This window comes from Lepidochelys olivacea, assembly GCF_965140295.1.
Source record: "Lepidochelys olivacea isolate rLepOli2 genome assembly, chromosome: 11".
NCBI lineage: Eukaryota > Metazoa > Chordata > Testudines > Cheloniidae > Lepidochelys > Lepidochelys olivacea.
This window is the reverse complement of record NC_140421.1, coordinates 67,363,258-67,381,480: the sequence shown is the minus strand read 5'-3', so window position 1 is coordinate 67,381,480 and position 18,223 is coordinate 67,363,258. Positions and strand designations below refer to the sequence as shown.

At 41.3% G+C, this 18,223-nt stretch overlaps 1 protein-coding gene across 1 annotated transcript in view; it reads left to right on the top strand.

Annotated features, from left to right (window-relative positions):
• The window catches only part of IKZF2 (IKAROS family zinc finger 2), a 137,068-nt gene that overhangs the window by 79,291 nt on the left and 39,554 nt on the right, over positions 1 to 18,223 (top strand). The window contains exon 5 of the mRNA XM_084642840.1: positions 7,606 to 7,773. Coding sequence (XP_084498966.1) covers positions 7,606 to 7,773 — 168 coding nt within the window. The remainder of the gene's footprint in view (positions 1 to 7,605; positions 7,774 to 18,223) is intronic.

Genomic DNA, 18,223 nt, shown 5'->3' with positions numbered 1-18,223 from the left:
TCTTTTCTTTTCAGTAAAAACCTCATTCTCCATGCTGTTGCATGCCAGGGGTGGGGGGCGGTAGCAACATCTTTCTAAGAGTTTTGTGTTACTGCAGTAGTTGGATAATCAGGTAATATTGTCATCGGGTACTCCAGGCATTCTTGTTTGGTGGCATCGAGGAGAGAGGGGGGGAAAAAAAAAAGTAGGGTTAAGAATCCAATTTGTCTACAGAAATAACAAAGAATTCGAATGTGTTAAAAGTGAATTTGTCATCTCTCTAGGCTTGGCCCTTTATGGGAATGAAAAAAACCAAACCCTCTCTTATCTTCCCGCTTTCAGCAGAGCTGATACCATACTGTGTACATTGATGCTCTTCTGTAGCCATGCTATAGCCTCAGTGAGGTTTGTGAGACCCTTACACACACCGAATAGTAACTTAATCCATCACCATAATAACACTTAGCTCTTATCTAGCACTTTTCATCAGTAGATCTCAAAGTGCTTTTCAAAGGAGGTCAGTATCATTCTCCCCATTTATAGATGGGGAAACTGAGGCACAGAGCAGTGAAGTGACTTGCCCAAGTGACCCCGCAGACCAGTGGCAGAGCCAGAAATAGAACCCAGTTTTCCTGAGTCCCAGGCCAGTGGTCTATCCACTAGGCCATACTGCCTCCCTTCAATGTGACTACTCATATTGCAAGATACTATTCAACGTGGATGAGGGTATCACAATCTAGCCCACCTTGGCGAAATTTTGCATTTCTGCTGTTCTGGGTGATCTCCTCAGGAAACTCTCAAGCCTTTGGTTTCATCCCACCTGCATGTTAGTACCGCAATGTATATTTGATGTACCAGGGAAGGAATTTTTACCAAATCCTACTGTCACGTTCATAACATTGCAGATGCACATACAGAAATTGGAACAACTGAAAATGCTGTTTAACTTTTTTTTCTTTTATGCAGGGATAAGGCTGTTTTGGCACAATCGATTTGGGACCAAAAAAAACCCAAATTTGCTATTCGGTATTCAAGACATTCATACTTAATATGGTTAACCACACACAAATTTAAATAGATGGCCATATTCCCTGGTTAGAATTAATTTCATCGGACTGTCAAATATTTGTATAGAAAGGCTTAACTTTATTTAATTCCTAGACTACTGCCGACTACTGCCTCTTGCATCGTGACATTATTTCGCACTGGTTAAATGGAGCAAAAGTTCTAGGGCTAGATTTTCCCAAGAATTTGGCATCTTCTATTTAGGCATCTAAACAAATGGCCAGATTTCAGAAGAGCTCATCTCCCATTTAATATTTAAATGAAGAGGTTGAGTTTTTCTAAATAGCTCTGTGCCCAGCAGCTCTTATTGTTAACAATGAAAATTGGTGTGTTTTTTTTTTTTTTTAATGTTGCCCCTTCATGTTAAGGGACTAACTGGGAGTTGAGCTCTTTTAAAAATCTGGCCCAAAATGTGGGTACCGAGTGCTCTTGGAAAATCTAGGCCCTTAAATTATTTGAGCTCAGGAATTACTGAGAAATTAATAACAGAATTCAAATAAAATCTGCCCCGGAGGTGGGATTATCCAAAATAAAGGCAAATAAAACCCTAAATTTCCTTACTCCCGTACTTGTTCTGTAGTTAACCAGGGTTCTAAAGTGATGGTTAGCCCCCTCGCTTAACTAGCTAATGGAATACAATCCAATAGGTAAACATCTAGACCAAGAAGCTCAGAAGGATTCAAAACAACAAATATGGAAATGGAATGAGTTCATCCACTTTTTATTTTGCTCAGATTAAGGCTGATTGCTTTCGCTGTTGGTAGATTAGCAATACAGCTACCATTTTGTTTCTGCTCCCAGAGCAGTTGAGGCAATGAACGCACCAGAGGAAATATTTCTTCAGATAGTTTAATTAAAACAACCCAAAACAACTTTATGTGAAAAATTAACGTGATCATTAACGCTAAACGAACACTTTTTTTCATACCTCCCTGGGCATAACAATTTAGCATGAGGAGGTGAAGAGGGCTGTTTTGTGAGTATCCATCTTTCAGTGCGTAATACATTCTTTTAACAGCAAACTTGTCTGCAAAATAAACAATTGTCAAAATCAAAATCCCTTTATTTCTATGGTCCAGACTTTGACACCTTTAGTCAGTTTGATCCTGACTATTTTGATCCTGAGGCTCATTTACACAAAGGCTGCTTTATACCATTCTAGTAGGGAAAAGGAGCCTTAAGGGCAGGTGCAAAATAATTACATTAACACTCACTTCAATTTATTTTAATTAATGTAATTAATTAACATGCACTGCTGGTAGCAATGTAAAAAGGTCCTTTGTGCAAATGAGAATTAAGCCCATTGCTTTAGTTTGCAGACAGTTCTGTTGACTTCAGTGAGACAAGTTATGGAGAGAGGTGTTGCTCATTGTTAACAGAGGGGTTAGACTCTCGCGCTAAACTGGGCTCAGAGTATGCAGGTATAATGTGTTTGGAAACCTAGACAACAGCAATTTGGTACAGCCATGCCTCCATCTCATTCATTCCCCATTTAAAATCTCCAGAATGAATGGAGCTTTTTTAAAAAGCAAGTGGCAGTTCTGTGCAGGAAGCAATTCATTGAATTTGAAGGAAACTTATTTTACCTGTCTTCTTATGCGGGCTATTCATATTGTCTTCAATACTTTGCAAGCTGTTTGGACTGGAGTCTCACTAAAAGCAGCAGATCAGCTTTGGATATACCCCTGGTCCTCAGTTAAACTGCTGTTTTGATGCTGAGAATGTCATGGTTGTATTTCACGGTGGGATGAAATATAAAGGAGGATAACTCAGACTGAAACTTCTGCCCATCACTTGCGTGCTGAAGTGATTAGGGGGAATGACTGTACGTGGAAGCAGTCCAGTTAAGCAGAGAAGGAGCGGGTTTGCTTCTTGAGAATGTTTGAACTATTTATATTGTAAAAGATTGAAAACATTAATAGGAAGTTCATCAGTACATCGTCCTGGTTTCAGATTGTATAATTTCAAATGATCAGCAGTACTAATTTGTGCTATTGTAAAGTCTATAGCAAAGGTGCTATATATCGGGGTGGACAAACTTACTGACCCTCCGAGCTGCATATGATGATCTTCAGAAGTTCAAGAGCCGGGGTGCACCTGCCAGGGCTCGGAGCTTCAGCTGAGCCCCGGGAGGTGAGCTCTGTAAGGCTGAAGCCCTGAGACCTCCCTCCCTGCTGGGTAGAAGCCAGAGGTGAGGTGGGGGAGGAGGGCATGTGGACTCGCACGCCCACTCAGATTTTTGCTAGGGTTTGCTGGCCCCCCTCAGAGACATGGTACCACCAGGCCACCTCCCTGCACGACAGCTGGGAGCTGCAGGGAGAACTGCTGCTCTTGCCACTGCCTTTCCCCAGGAAGCTAAAGCAGCTGGCCCTCCCTGCAGCTCCCAGCTGTTTGCGGCTGCCTGTCCACAGGGAGCTAGCACCTGGGAGCTGCAGGGAGGGGCCACTGAGGGTAAGAGGGGGAGGATGCTTGGGGTGGGCCCAAGCTATAGGGCTTGAACCTTTAAATTGTGCCCCCCCCTCACTTTCAGAAGGCACCAGTCATCTCTGGGAGAAGCTCCTAAACCCATCACCCTGCTGCAGGACACAAGCCCCGAGCTCCGCCCCCCCACGATCTGGTAGGCGGAGAGCTGCACTTTAACGGTAGAAGAACCGCATGTGGCTCATAAGGCACAGTTTGGCCACGCCTTCTATATATAATATAGTTAAAATTCATTACGAAGGGCCACAGCCTGCCAAATCCACTTGGTCCAAATTCCCAGGGCCCAATTCACCTTACACCTTGTGCAGTCATTTACACCAGTGCAAAGTGGGTGTAGAACAGTAACATGTCAAGAGTGGTAACATTTTATATCCATTTTGCACTGGTGTTAATGATTTACGTAAATTGCAGGTCAACTGTGAATAGGGCAGTAAGCTTCAGTGGGAGTTTGGCTCATGTAAGGAGTTAAATATTTAGCCACATGACTGTTGGCTTGAGTTTTGCCTTTGTAAAAGCCAAAGAATTCATAGAATCATAGAATATCAGGGTTGGAAGGGACCCCTGAAGGTCATCTAGTCCAACCCCCTGCTCCAAGCAGGACCAATCCCCAACTAAATCATCCCAGCCAGAGCTCTGTCAAGCCTGACCTTAAAAACCTCTAAGGAAGGAGATTCTACCACCTCCCTAGGTAACGCATTCCAGTGTTTCACCACCCTCCTAGTGACAAAGTTTTTCCTAATATCCAACCAAAACCTCCCTCACTGCAACTTGAGACCATTACTCCTTGTCCTGTCCTCTAATACCACTGAGAATAATCTAGAACCATCCTCTTTGGAACCACCTCTCAGGTAGTTGAAAGCAGCTATCAAATCCCCCCTCATTCTTCTCTTCTGCAGACTAAACAATCCCAGTTCCCTCAGCTTCTCCTCATAACTCATGTATTCCAGACCCCTAATCATTTTTGTTGCCCTTCGCTGGACTCTCTCCAATTTATCCACATCCTTCTTGTAGTGCGGGGCCCAAAACTGGACACAGTACTCCAGATGAGGCTCACCAATGTCAAATAGAGGGGAACAATCACGTCCCTCGATCTGCTGGCTGTGCCCCTACTTATACATCCCAAAATGCCGTTGGCCTTCTTGGCAACAAGGGCACACTGTTGACTCATATCCAGCTTCTCGTCCACTGTCACCCCTAGGTCCTTTTCCGCAGAACTGCTGCCTAGCCATTCGGTCCCTAGTCTGTAGCGGTGCATTGGGTTCTTCTGTCCTAAGTGCAGGACTCTGCACTTGTCCTTGTTGAACCTCATCAGATTTCTTTTGGCCCAATCCTCCAATTTATCTAGGTCCCTCTGTATACTATCCCTGCCCACCAGCGTATCTAGCACTCCTCTTAGTTTAGTATCATCCGCAAATTTGCTGAGAGTGCAATCCACAAAATCCTCCAAATCATTTATGAAATTTTTGAGGTATCATCAGACTAGTCCACAAGCGGAAGGACCTCAGAAAAAGGAATAATCTGTAATTATTACCAAGTCTATCTCTTCTTTGTGCCAAGGGGTTGAAATTAATGTACGGAACCTACAGTTAATCCGAGAGCATATAGACACTTCAGTTTACTTTTCTAGGGAACCACACACTTCAGAAATTTGGATTGTTAGTTTGTGTTTTGGGAGGGGGGCTATGTCCAAGATGTGAAAAAAATATTTCAGAAAAAATAATCCAGTGGTTTGGAGGAGTTTTAATTTTTTGCTTGGGATGAGAGCGAGGAGATGTTTTTAAAAATATAATGTATATTTAAGTTTTTTCGTACTAGAAATTTTTTTTTGGTTACACTTGACATTAATGTTCCGTTTCTAAATAGTTTATAAAGGGGTTACTAAATAATGAACAGAGGTTTTAATAAGTGGCTAGTCAATTATTATACATAATTATAGAGTCCAAAAGGTCAAGAGATTACTTATAACAATCGATATTGCCTTCTACTGACATGTTTATAACCATCAATAATATATACAACTCATGTCTGTAACATGTTTATTGCATCTATTACTCATTTATTAACCCTTCATAAGCCATTTATAAATAGAATCTTAGACTTCTCAATTGTGGGTGTTCAGCACACTATTTCAACCTTGCTGAGAGAAAAGTAACACCCAACCCAGTCCCTAAAGCACATTGTGAAAGTTCAAAAAAAAGAGTCCCCAATTACCATCAGCGGTTGGTTGACTGAAAAAATGAGGATTTATGGCCCAGCTTGTTAATAACACTCGGTCATGCTCTCAGGAAGATTACATTTCTAAATTGGTATCCAACACACATGATGGAATTTGCAGTAGACATAAGAAGTAGTTTGATGAAAACATAGCATGCATTTTATGCAAAGAGGGGCCATTAATCTTACAAAAGCAATTGACAAAGGTTTTAAAGGGATGTGACAGATTACAGGTTGATCACAGTCCTGTTGCAGATGCCATGTAAATGTGTCTTAATGTAATTAACAACAACAAAATGGAACCACACACAGCAAAATTGGAAAAATGATTCAGTGAAGCTATGGAACATTTCCATTACTTAGCCAACGTGACTGATCCTAAATACAAAGGTCATACGTTGAGCCCAGAATGGGGAGAAGAAGCTGAAATGTGGCTGATGGCATAGTTGAGTTCCTTCCCTCTCTTTTATCATTTACAAATGAAAGTCAAGATTCTGCCCTAAATCTATGTCTGGGAAGGAGGTTGTGTCACAGATCATTGCCTCAAAAGGGGGCAAAACTGGAACTAAAATACTAGAAAACTGGACAATTGATTACAGAATGCTGTCAATTTTTTTTTAAAAGATTAATACTCCTCTCTAGCTAGCTCATTATCGAACCAAACATGCCTTTACCACATTGGGACTAATTTGGCCAAAGCTTTGTAATAGGAGATGAGTTTAAAAAATAAACAATACTCCTGGCATGCTGAAAGTTAGGTATATCCTTAAGTATCTTGTTGAATCAAGGCCTTAATAAAAGCGTTTCAGTGTCTAAGACCCCAATTCACTACAGCACTTAAGCATAGGGTTGACATTAAGTACATGCTTCGATCCCATTGACTTCCTTTATAACCAATAGGGCTTAAGCATATGATTAAAGTTAAGCACATGCTTAAATGCCATGTTGAATTGAGATAGACTAAGTATGTTACAAAGTGGATCACATAGTGTATGTTTTGTGTTTCATTTCACAAAACCTTTGTGGGTTTTTTCAGGTTTCCTACTTTATTATTATTTATTTATTTATCTAATCAAAAACTGTGTCTTTTAGGTTGGGAACAAAAGCACAACCATCCCAGGTTAAATCAAACCTTTAATGGCAACACAAATACATTTATTAAAGGCTTATTAATTTCTACTTTAAGACAAAACTCTCATAATAGAGATAACTTTTAAATAAATGTTATTTAAAAACCAACTCTGTTTACTTCTCATTTCTCTAGGGTGCAGCTTTTCTCCCCGTGTTTGCTACTTACCAAAGCTATTTGGGCCGGATTCTCATTTACACCAAAGACCCGTTGCATGACTCTAGCAGTGCAGAGGAGCCTTAAAAGGGGGTTTTAATTATTTTAAAAAATAAGAAAGAATGTGTAATTTGTTTTACATTGAGACCGTGATATCTATCCAAAGTAAATTTTTGTGACTGTTCTAAACCCTTCCGAGGATGGGGCCCATAATAAAAATATTTACAAGCCAGAGAGACAGCAGCATAGCAGTGGGCTTAAATTTTCCATGGTGATTAGTGGTTTTGGTCGCCCAGCTTGAGACACCTTTTTTAGAGGGTGGATGTTCATGCCTCTTAAAGCATCTCAGGTTGAGTGCCCAAAACCACTCTTGAAAACATTGCCAACAATCATCATGAAGTGCGAGCCCCTAGCATCAGCAAGTCCCATGTTACAAAGGTATTAGACAAAGGATTTGTGGGTTAAAATTGGGTGATAGAGTGGACTTTGACATGGCTACACTATATTCTGTTACAAGCAATAGGATATTGGGTCTGTGTGTTCTGTGTTCGATGGTTTCTTGATGATTCTCTCCACTGTAGGTGAGCGCCCCTTCCATTGTAACCAGTGTGGAGCTTCTTTTACGCAGAAGGGGAACCTGCTGAGGCACATCAAGTTGCACTCTGGGGAAAAACCGTTCAAATGTCCCTTCTGCAGCTATGCCTGCCGGAGAAGGGACGCCCTCACAGGACACCTCAGGACGCACTCTGGTGAGCCTTGAATGTCTCCTCTTCCTTCTTGTTTTCTTCCTTGTAACTGTTAAATCAAAGTAGGTTATGAAATTGCAACCACGTTTCCTGGTGAATTAGTTCTGGGCTCACCGACACACCGAGTCCTGAACTCTGGGGAAACCCAAAATCCAAATCAGAACTTTGTGGTTCAGACCTACCTCTTGTACAAATGAGCTCCTGCATGGATGCTGACACATTTCCCTTTGCACATCTCGTTAGATGCATCTTGACTTCAGCGTTAGATTGCGTCGACATCTTAAGCCCTAAGCATCTGTAAATCTCAAAGACGGATCAGAATAAATTAGTTCATTTTTATAATGTATTTTACTATTCATGTCACATTCCCTCTTGACATCTAGTAACTTCCATACGTTGGTAAGATTTATAATACTAATTACTTGTAGGCCTCAGGCATGCCATTAAGCCACAATGCCTCCTAAAGTATAAGGAGGATGCAGCAATTGCACCCCCATTGTAGAGAATGCTCCCCCCGTTCAAACCACCTCCACTGGAGCTATGGTCACATCCTTTCAAATTCTCATTGGCTCCCGCTAAGGAGTCCAGTGCTGTCAGTGGCACTTGACTGTAGCAGTCCCTGTGTTGAGGGTCATGCATGTTGTGTCTGGCCCCTGCACATGGGCATCTCAAGGGGCCAGACTACTTGTACACTCTTTGCCCAACTTCCTCACTTATGGGGTAGCCAGACACAATCCACCCCTTCACCCTTGAAAAAGTGAAAATCCCCCACCATTATCTGTCCCCCTAAATTGTTCATCTTTTGGGGGGATATCATTTACAGGAGACTGTGTTTTAATTGCTGAATGACCAGAGATAATTAGACTGTCTGGAAACTGTTCTACTTACCTTTTTACTGATGAACTTGTTTAATGAATTGTAATATGTGATTCTTGGTACACAGAAGTACCCAGCAAAAAATACATATGGAGTATCATGAGATGAATTTCACACATTGTTCTGACCGTAACCGCTTGAAATATAGTAGAAAGAACAAATATTTTTATTTTCAAAAATGAATCATGGCAAAAAATAACCCATATTACAAAAACACATTCATTATGGTTTAAGATCATTTTCATAAGATGACTATAGATATTGTTACCTAGATATAGGTTCTTCACATTTCCTGTGTGAAAATATAGGGCGGATCTTGTACTTTTTGCATGAGAATGAAATGTTGCTGTTCAGTGGTGATATTTTTAAAAATTGCCTAAGTCTTGTGCTCCTCAATGATTCATTTGCACTTGCAAGTTCTGCCTTTTTAGTTTTGAACTAAACTTCATTTAGTTTAGTTCAAACTCCAACTTCATTTGAGGGAGTGTCTTCTATCTAAGAGGTGGGTTTTTTTATTTTGTTTTTTACTAGCTCCCCTCACTGCACTATATGAGCACCAACATATTAACTATATGTTAATAGACTGTCCTGATAGTCTAGAAAAAGAAGCTGATCTAGAAGGTCTAACAGAAGCCTAGTAGACTTCATAGAGTCTTTGCCTCTTTTCCCTTCTCTAGTCATAAAACTAGATACATCAGAAGTGAAACCTGGGAATGAAGATCATGATGAAATATGAGACCTCAGTCTGGTCTTAAGTGAAAGCACTACAGATCCAAGTTGGGCTGGTTTAAATCAGCACTGCTCCACTTAAGCACAGCTCTCTTGATTTATTTGCACTGCTGAGGATCTGGCCCATTATTTCAATGTGTGTGAAACTCTTAACCCTTAAAATGATTTTTAATAATTAAAAGGACACCATCAAATTAAAATCACATTTTTCTCTGAAATATTGTTTACATACTATTCATAACAGGAAATACCCAGGAGTACTATAGGAGAAAGAGACTGGTGAATTTTTTTAAACACCTAGTTTTTCAGCTTGTTTAGTCTGCAATTTTGGCGGCACTTTGTGTTTATGACACCACTTAGACAGTTTCACTATTTCCCCTGTGTAGTCTGTTAGTCAGTTTTCCCCTCTTCTGTGTGTGGGTCTTTCACACAACAAAGGAGGAAAGGAAGACATTTTAAAAATAGGAAAATGTGATTGTAAACCCATAGAAATTAGCATCTCAGCAGCAGCTAAAGTACCTGGAACTTCTTTTAACTTTTTTTAAACTGAATAGATTTTGAGTTCATATCTTTTATTGAACCAGCTTCTGTTGGTGAGAGAGAGAAGCTTTCAAGCCACACACAGCCCTTCTTCAGGGCTGGGCAAGATACTTAGAGCATCACACCTAAGTGCATTTAGCTGTGATGCTTGTCTTTCTCACCAACAGAAGTCGGTCCAATAAAAGATATTACCTCACCCACCTTGTCTTTCTAATATCCTGGGCCTGACACAGCTACAACTGCACTGCACATAGATTTTGAGTTGAAAGTTTTCCCCTTTTATTCCCTTTTTTTTTTTTGGCATTTCTGTTTTCTTTGTACTTGCATAATATCTTCATCCATGGATTTTGGAGTACTTAAAAACATTAAAAACTATACTGTCCCACCCTTATTCACTAGTACTTTACAATGCAAGTATTCCCAAAATGAAAGTATTACTCAACACATAGGTACCACTGAACATGTGTAGTACTGGCATAATTTAGCCTTAAATAATTAGGGGTTTGAGCCTACAATTATATACTATTGTGATTATTTATCTTTTACTGACATTTGCAGTTCTTCTAAACTATGTGTATATATTTTCTCCCATCTGTAGCCCCTTTGATTTCAGGAAGGTTATGATGTCCATATAGGATATCCATAATCTTATGCATGGGAGTAGACTCGTGCACTGGATTTCACTGGGACTAGAGAGACTCATGGGAATTCAATAGGATAGTAACTATTTGGAGTATTGGACCCACAGTCCCACCACACCGCTGTGACACAGGTATATGCTGTTCTATGCTCATTTTGAAGCTAAGTAAATTGGGGCACATAGAGGTTTGTTGTTCCAAGATGTCCAGCAGAATTGGGTATAAAGCCCAAGAATTCTGACTCTGGGCACAGTCTAAACACGTACTTTTCTGTACAGTTTATGTACCCAGGGAAGACTTCACAGGAAACAAAGGTGATGCCATGGCAGTGCTAGTCAGGAGCCTTGGGTTCTGTTCCAGGCTTTTCCTCACACTTCTCCTAGAACTTTGGGCACATAGTTTATAGCCTGATTTTTGAGATTCTGAAAACCTAGAACTTCTATTAAACTCACTTGCTAGGCTGGATACTCAGTACCTCTGAAAATCAGGCCATAATTAACTTCCCTATGGCTTAGTTTACATTTGTACAAAGTGGCATAATATTTTTCTACCTCTCAAAGGTGCTGTTAGGCCAAAGCAGTGTTTACCTAGTGCACTGAGATCCTCAGCTTTGTGTTATGCATTTTTACCCCTCCCCCCCAAAAAGAACTCATATGTTAAAAGGGCATTAAGTTTGTGAAGTCAAGCACTCAAAAATTAGGAAATACCAGAATTAAGGTTGCCGGAGCAACCTTAATGTGGCCTCCTTGGACATACACATTATAATACTGTCTTTTAATTACATGATCGTATACTGTTAGGAATTCTGTCTCATTCAGTATATGGATGGACTTGCTCTGGGGATGAATCAGGGTTGTGCAGTGAAGGAGGCTGTCCTCTTTAAGACCCCTGCATCATGTCTTGCAGAAGTTGGCAGGTGAGTAGTGAATGAGGTAGAGGATTACTGGAAGATAATGGACGACCTCATGGTTAAGGCACTTGAATGCCGTCCTGGAGAATTGGATTCTATCCCTGCCTCTGCCGCAGAATTCCTAAGTGGTGCTCGACAAGTCACTTAAACTAACATTTCACAGGTGGTCACGAACACTGTGTTCCTCATTTTCTGGGAGTCTGATTTGCAGAAGTGCTATGCACTCGTAGCTTCAACTGAAGTCAATGGGAACTGTACTTTGAACATATAAAGTGAGATTCAGTGCTAAGTACTCTGAAAAATCAAATCATCGGCATCTGAAATTGGGCACCCAAAATTAGTGAATACGTTGGACCTCAATCTCTTTGAGCCTCAGTTCCTCATCTGTAAAATAAGGATAATAGCACCCCTTCCCTCACAGAGGTGTTTGTGAAAATAAATTCATTAATGTCTGTGAAGCACTCAGATTCTCTAGTGATGAATGTCATAGAAGAGCTTATGAGGAAATTCATAATTCTGTCTTCAGAGTAGGGCTTAAACTGTAAGTAGTAAATAAGGCCTGGGGCCACATATAGAGCAACGAGGAGAAAACATAATATTAAATAGCTGCTTTTTAAGCGTCCATCTTGTGCACTGAATAAGACGGGTCCTGTGGAAGAAATAGTATGCAATCATGTAATTACAGACTGTGTCATAATGCATATGCACAAGGGGTCTGAATTAAGGTTACACAGGCAGCCTTTATACTGCCATTTTCCTAACTTTTGAGTGCTTTGACTTTGCAGCCTAAATAATGTTCATTTTTTTGTGTTATAGATAACAAAAGAGCCTACGTTAAAAAGAACATTTTATATATATTCTTTGCACTATATAGATACAGAGAGATATAGATAAGTCTATAGCATAAAGGATTACTGATGGAAATGTAAAGTATGCTTCCAAGGTATTTTTTTCATTTTTAAAATTTTTATCATGATTGTTTGTCACAATATTTGTTGTTGTTTTTTTTCTTCCCCTTGTTGTACTTGAATGCTGGCTTGTTATTCAAGAGCTGTTCAATAGCACTGAGCTAATGGTATCCTTTTTATTTGTGAAAGGAAGCCAGTGGAGCATTTGTTTTAAAAAGAACAGCACAGAAAAAATTGCATCTTAGCAAAATACATACAGCATCTAAGAAAAATGGCATGCCTGATGGAGAGGCACATTAGCTATGAAAATAGCCATGAAAGGCAGTTTTCTTACTCTGCTTTACACTTCTTGGGTTGAAGTCTCATTTTTTAGGGCCTTGATTGCAAACCCCTTCCTCATGTTGATGAACATTCACCATGCCAGTAATCTCACTGAAACCAGTGGGTCTACTTGCATGAGTTAGCATTCTTCAGGGAGGAGCAAGGGCTGTCCATTTCAGTCTTCTGTGACACCTTGGGCTCTAGTCATTGGAACACGCTCACAGTGGAACGGAGCAGGTAAAATTTTGGGTATGGGCATGTGTGGACGAGGAGCTAGGAGGAATTCTAATTCTGCCTGAGCTAGTGACTCAGTCTGAGCTTTCTAGTGTCTCAATCAGTCCAGCTGGAATATTGCAAGAACAAGCACAGCACTGAAAAATAGATCAACCAGAGGTTAGGAGTCTGTTACAGGAGTGGATGGGGGAGGTTCTGTGGCCTGTGATGTGCAGGAGGTCAGACTAAATGATCATGATGGTCCCTTCTGACTTTAAAGTCTCTGAGTCCGTGGTGCTGTTGCCACTGTGGGAGATTTGCTATTGACGTCAGTGGGGCCAGGATTTCGCCCAGTATTTTAAGCTGGACTTGCCTGCGTTGAATACATTATGGATGGAAAAGAAGTTACACGTGAGCCAAGAGTCAGCCCTATGGAAAAGAGAAGAAATATGTGATATGCATGCAGGGGTTGGTTTGTAAGGCTCAGTTCCTCCAAGTTATGTACGTGTCTATCTCTTGTTTCTTTCAGTGGGAGGTAGGTGCCTATATACCGTTAAGGAACTGCTTCCTCCACCAACTAACCGGGTTTGATAACCTGTTGAGAGTTTGTTTTGATGATCTAATGCGTGTAGCTCTATTTACTGGGTGCTGCTTCTGCAGAATGAGGCAGGACTTTCTCTCCTTCTCTGCCTGTTTTGCTTGTGTAGTTTTGGTTAAAGTCAGTGGAATTAATCTCTTACTCTTAATGAAATAGCTTTGTTATTTGCTTGTTAGTCTTTGGAGTCTTAAACGTTGTTAGTTCATACACAGCATTGGGATGGCTGCTGTTTTCCCATTAGTGCTTGCAGTACCTTCTTCAGTCAGCCTTGCGCTCAGTTGTAGTGTCTGTAAAACCTTAGGTTCCCTGTGTGTCTGGTTCCTTGTTTTAAATATGAATTGAAAAGGTGAAAGGATTAAACTATGTTAAAAGGAAGAGGAGTTGATTTGATATAAGGCCTTCCATACTTCCGGCATCCCAAGGTGAAATTCACTCCTGAGCAGAGCTCCAGAACAAGGCTTATACTTCACTTATTTCCAGCTGAGACCCAATTTTGAAGGCTTAAGTGGTGCATGACCCTCTGCACAAGGAGGAATTTCATCCTCAGAGTACTTTTATGGTAGTAAGTATTCATAGTGCAGCAACTACCCTAGCACGAGCAGCCATTATGTACTGAGATATATCTCCCATACTAAATTGTAGTCATTCCCAGATTCTCAAAGGACCAATTAAGCTTCTAACTCCCATTGATTTTTCAGCGGAAATTAGGAGCCTAAATAAGTTTGAGGATCTGGGCCTTTGAGCCTTTTCTCTTGAGTGACCATAGCATCACACACCACTGTTTTCTAAAAGTGCTACGGGAACCTTCACCCAGCCCCAAAAAAACCACATTTTGATTTTATTGTACAACTTTTTCTGAAGGAGATACAGTTTCACCCCAAACTATAAGACGAAAGTTTATTTTGCTTATCGTGTTTTTAAAAAGATAAACCTTCTTAAAGATTCCCTAATAGTTGCAGAAGTTATGAGTCAATTGCCAGCTGTTAAACCCAGAAGATCTGTTTCTTACAGATAAGACAGACAAATAGGAGAAGTGCCTTGGCAAATGCGGGCAGTGCACTGTGGACTGGGCTTACCAAACACTCGCTGTCTGATAATGATGAGTGTTGATTTTAAGAAAATAAAACATCATGCACGTTTGGGCTTTAGGGTCAGGGGGCTGAAGGAGAGATACTTGATACTATTCAAGAGTCCAACAACCGCTCCCCTCTTCCCACTTCTCCCCCCACAGCAAATCTTCTAAGGATCATGGTCATGCTCATAAACATGTGTTACCTGGCTGTGTGGTAAAGGCCAGGTAATCCAAAACTCCTCTGGAAGGCCATTGGGTCAGAGAATGGATGGGAACAGCAACCAATGCACAAAACGGGAGTTATGGAGCTGGTTGGTGCATTGGTAATGCTAAGCCAGATTCTCTCCTGCAATCTGTTCTGCTCAGCATGGGGAGGGTAGATCCAAGGAGCTGGTTATGGCTCCCTCTCAGGTTGCCCCAATCTAAGGAGGGGCTGCTCTAATTTACAACAGCTGAATATGGTCTCTAAGTGCCGTTTGTAACTTGGCAGAGAGGAGCGGCACTCTTTTCTTCCCACAGCATGTCACTCACTACCTTTCAAGTGTCATTCCCCTCTCCCCACCGCCTGTGCCAGCACGGGATAAGGCAGCTGGTGTGGCTGCGGTCTCTGCTAGCTTAGTGCCAGCTGACAGTTCCCCCACACGCACACCTGGGCAGTTCTCAGCCTGGCAGCAGTAGCCAGATTCTGACCACTTTGCATTGCTCAAGCAGCACAAAGGGTCTGTGACCAGGGCAGACAGCTTGGCCCTTGATCCCTTGCATGATTTTGTCACACTACTGTTAGAGCTGCTGTTTAGATGGAGAATACGGGGCCTCACCTGACTCACCACTGGGTTATATCAGCTTTACACCAGTGGGACCCTGTAACCCAGTAGTGAACCAGGCCCAACATATGTTAAAATCTACTTATGGGTTGGCGGGGGGAGTTGACTTCTGTAAACCAGTTTAAATCTTCCTCTTCTGGGCTTTTGTGCTACCCCAATACAGTATGTGTAATTTCAGTGGGAACAGACAGACAAAGGAACGTGATCAGACTGTTACCTATGGTGCAGGGGTCTTTCTTAACAGAATATCTAATCATACCTTTAACATTTGAAGTGGTTGGACTTCTATCAGCTCCCTTGGGATGCCAGGCCCCTACCCATCTGCTTTTGCAGCTATGAATCTCTTCCTAATATTTAACTTACACTATCCCTTAATTAGTTTCAGGTTATTGTTCCCTGTAATACCATCATCTGGGACTGTGAATAATTCCTTTACTTTGTTTATATTGTGATTTCGATAGCTTTTACAGACTATATCCTCTGTGCCCCTTCAGTCATCTCTGTTCTCCACCCTATAAATTCTTTGATCTGGTCTTCTATCTTATCTCCCAATCCTTTTACCTTTTTTGTTGCCCTGTTTTAAATTTTCTCTACTTTTGTATTTCCAGCCGAGACTGGGGGTGGGGCAGCAAAATTAGAGGTGGTAACCGTGGAGGAAGGATGGTCTTGTGGGTAAATGCTAAGCTAGAGCTAGCTCAGACCCAGGCTTCCTCTGTGACCTTGGACAAATTAATTTAATCTACTCTCTGCCTCGGTTCTCTGTCTGTAAAAATGAGGATAATATCACTTCCCTACATCGCAGTAGGGTTGTGAGGGTAAGATGCACTCATGATTGTGAGGTGCATGGATTCTGTGATAAGGAGAGTCCTATAAGTACTTAAATATTTCAGTGTCTGTTACACCAAGGCTATGAAGATCTATGTATTATCTCCTTAGTTTTACATATCCTTGGTGCAACAGTGATATGCGTTAATTACTAAGTGGAAGGAACTTCATAGTGTTACCCTCACCACTTCAGTATTATACTCTGATAACTGGCTGATTATCTCAGGCAAAATGGTAAAGGTAGTTATTTTAAATAATAAAGTACTTAGGCTGCACTTTTCATCTTCAGTCACTTTACAACCATTAACTATTTAATCCTTACCAAACCCATGGGAAGTAGATACATATTATTACCCCATTTTTGCAGATAGGGGAAATGGAACTGGAAAATCTAAGGATCTGATCATCTACAGTTGAAATCAAGAGGAGCTGGGGGTGTTCAACACCTCTGAAAATCAGACAGCTTGTCTCCCTTAGTTTGGATTTAAGGGCCAGTTTTCAGCCATCCCAGTTTAAAACATTTGCCTTTGTACATACAGGGCCCACTTGGCAAACATAGGCACCAAAGGAGGATTTGTATATTACGTGTCTCTCCGTGTGCCCGATATATAAAGGACAGTCTCTCAGCTAGAAGACTTAGGGACAAACTTTAAAAGGGCCTGAGTCCTTTAACTCAAGCTGTAGAGGCTCTGGGGGATGTAGGGGTCAATCGTTGGTGGGAACCAAGATGACAGCCGCTACACAAATGTTGTATTTGAATGCTCAAAATGGCACGTAAGCACATAAGCAGGAATTTAAGCTCCTAAATGCTGCTCTAAGCATTTGCACATCTTGTATAGGGCCCTCTTTGGAGATTTGGGTTTGTCGTTGCATTAAAATTGTGATAGGCTCAACACACAATCCTGCCACACCACAAATTTCTTAGCTGGCTGCAGATACTTTTTCAGAGGAGACAACCCAAGATGGCATCAATGAGCCTGCCCTTATTGTTGTTGATAAAACATGGTTTTCACTTAAGTAAGCTGGAGCGGAGGAAAAACGAGACATTTTCTTGGATCTGTCCCATCTGAGCAGCTCGATGCTACAGCTGCTTTGAAAGCAGGGAAACATTATTTTCACTGGGAAAAGCCTTTCTCAGCATGGCCTACGTTGGGAGCAAATCTAACATGTCAGCTAGGCTTTGACAGTTCTTGCAAGGACCTGAAAAACCGCTCACTTTAGGACACTTTGGCTCTGGATCTGAAGTGTGTGTCTTTGGACCCAGCTTTCACTGCTATCACTTAGCCGTTTTATGGGGCCATGTAAAATGGAGACCAGAAACTGGTCAGTGACTCTGATAATAAGCAAGACCGCTAAGGTGAGCAAGGTATTTTTGCCATTCTGAGGGAAGCTAAGAGAGATTGGAGAAAAAAATTAACCTAGTTAACACCATACCACGGTGGAGTTGGACAAGGCTTCTACTGATTTATTCTCCCATGCACTCAGCAACCTGCTGTTACGAATTGCCTCAGGTCTAAGATATTGATGGATCTCACTGGCGAAGGAAAATGAGAGAGAGAGGGAGAAGAGTTTTTTATAGTGAACCTGTTGTGAACCCTGTGTGACTCTCTGCATATCTACTTGGAATTGTACGTGAAAAGCAATGAAATTTATCCTGAAGGTTTGCTCTCAGGGGAACTATATTTTCACCGGATTGCACCTCTCTGGCTAGTTTCCCATTTTCTGTTTGATCTAACTGTGAATTCTCCCCACCTAATGCCCCTCCTTCTTTCCTGGAGGTGGTTGATAGTTGATTACACTGCGGATTACACAAGAGGTGTCAGTTGCACAGATGTTTTGCATAACTGTGCAGTACTGATTTCAGATATAGTGCACCAAGTTCTCCTCCATGCTTTGCAACAGAGTGGTGAGATAGATATCTTCATTCCTGAACCAAGAGGAACACTGCTTACATCATGCCCCATTGAAATTTCACAAGGAGCACCTGGTTATGATTATA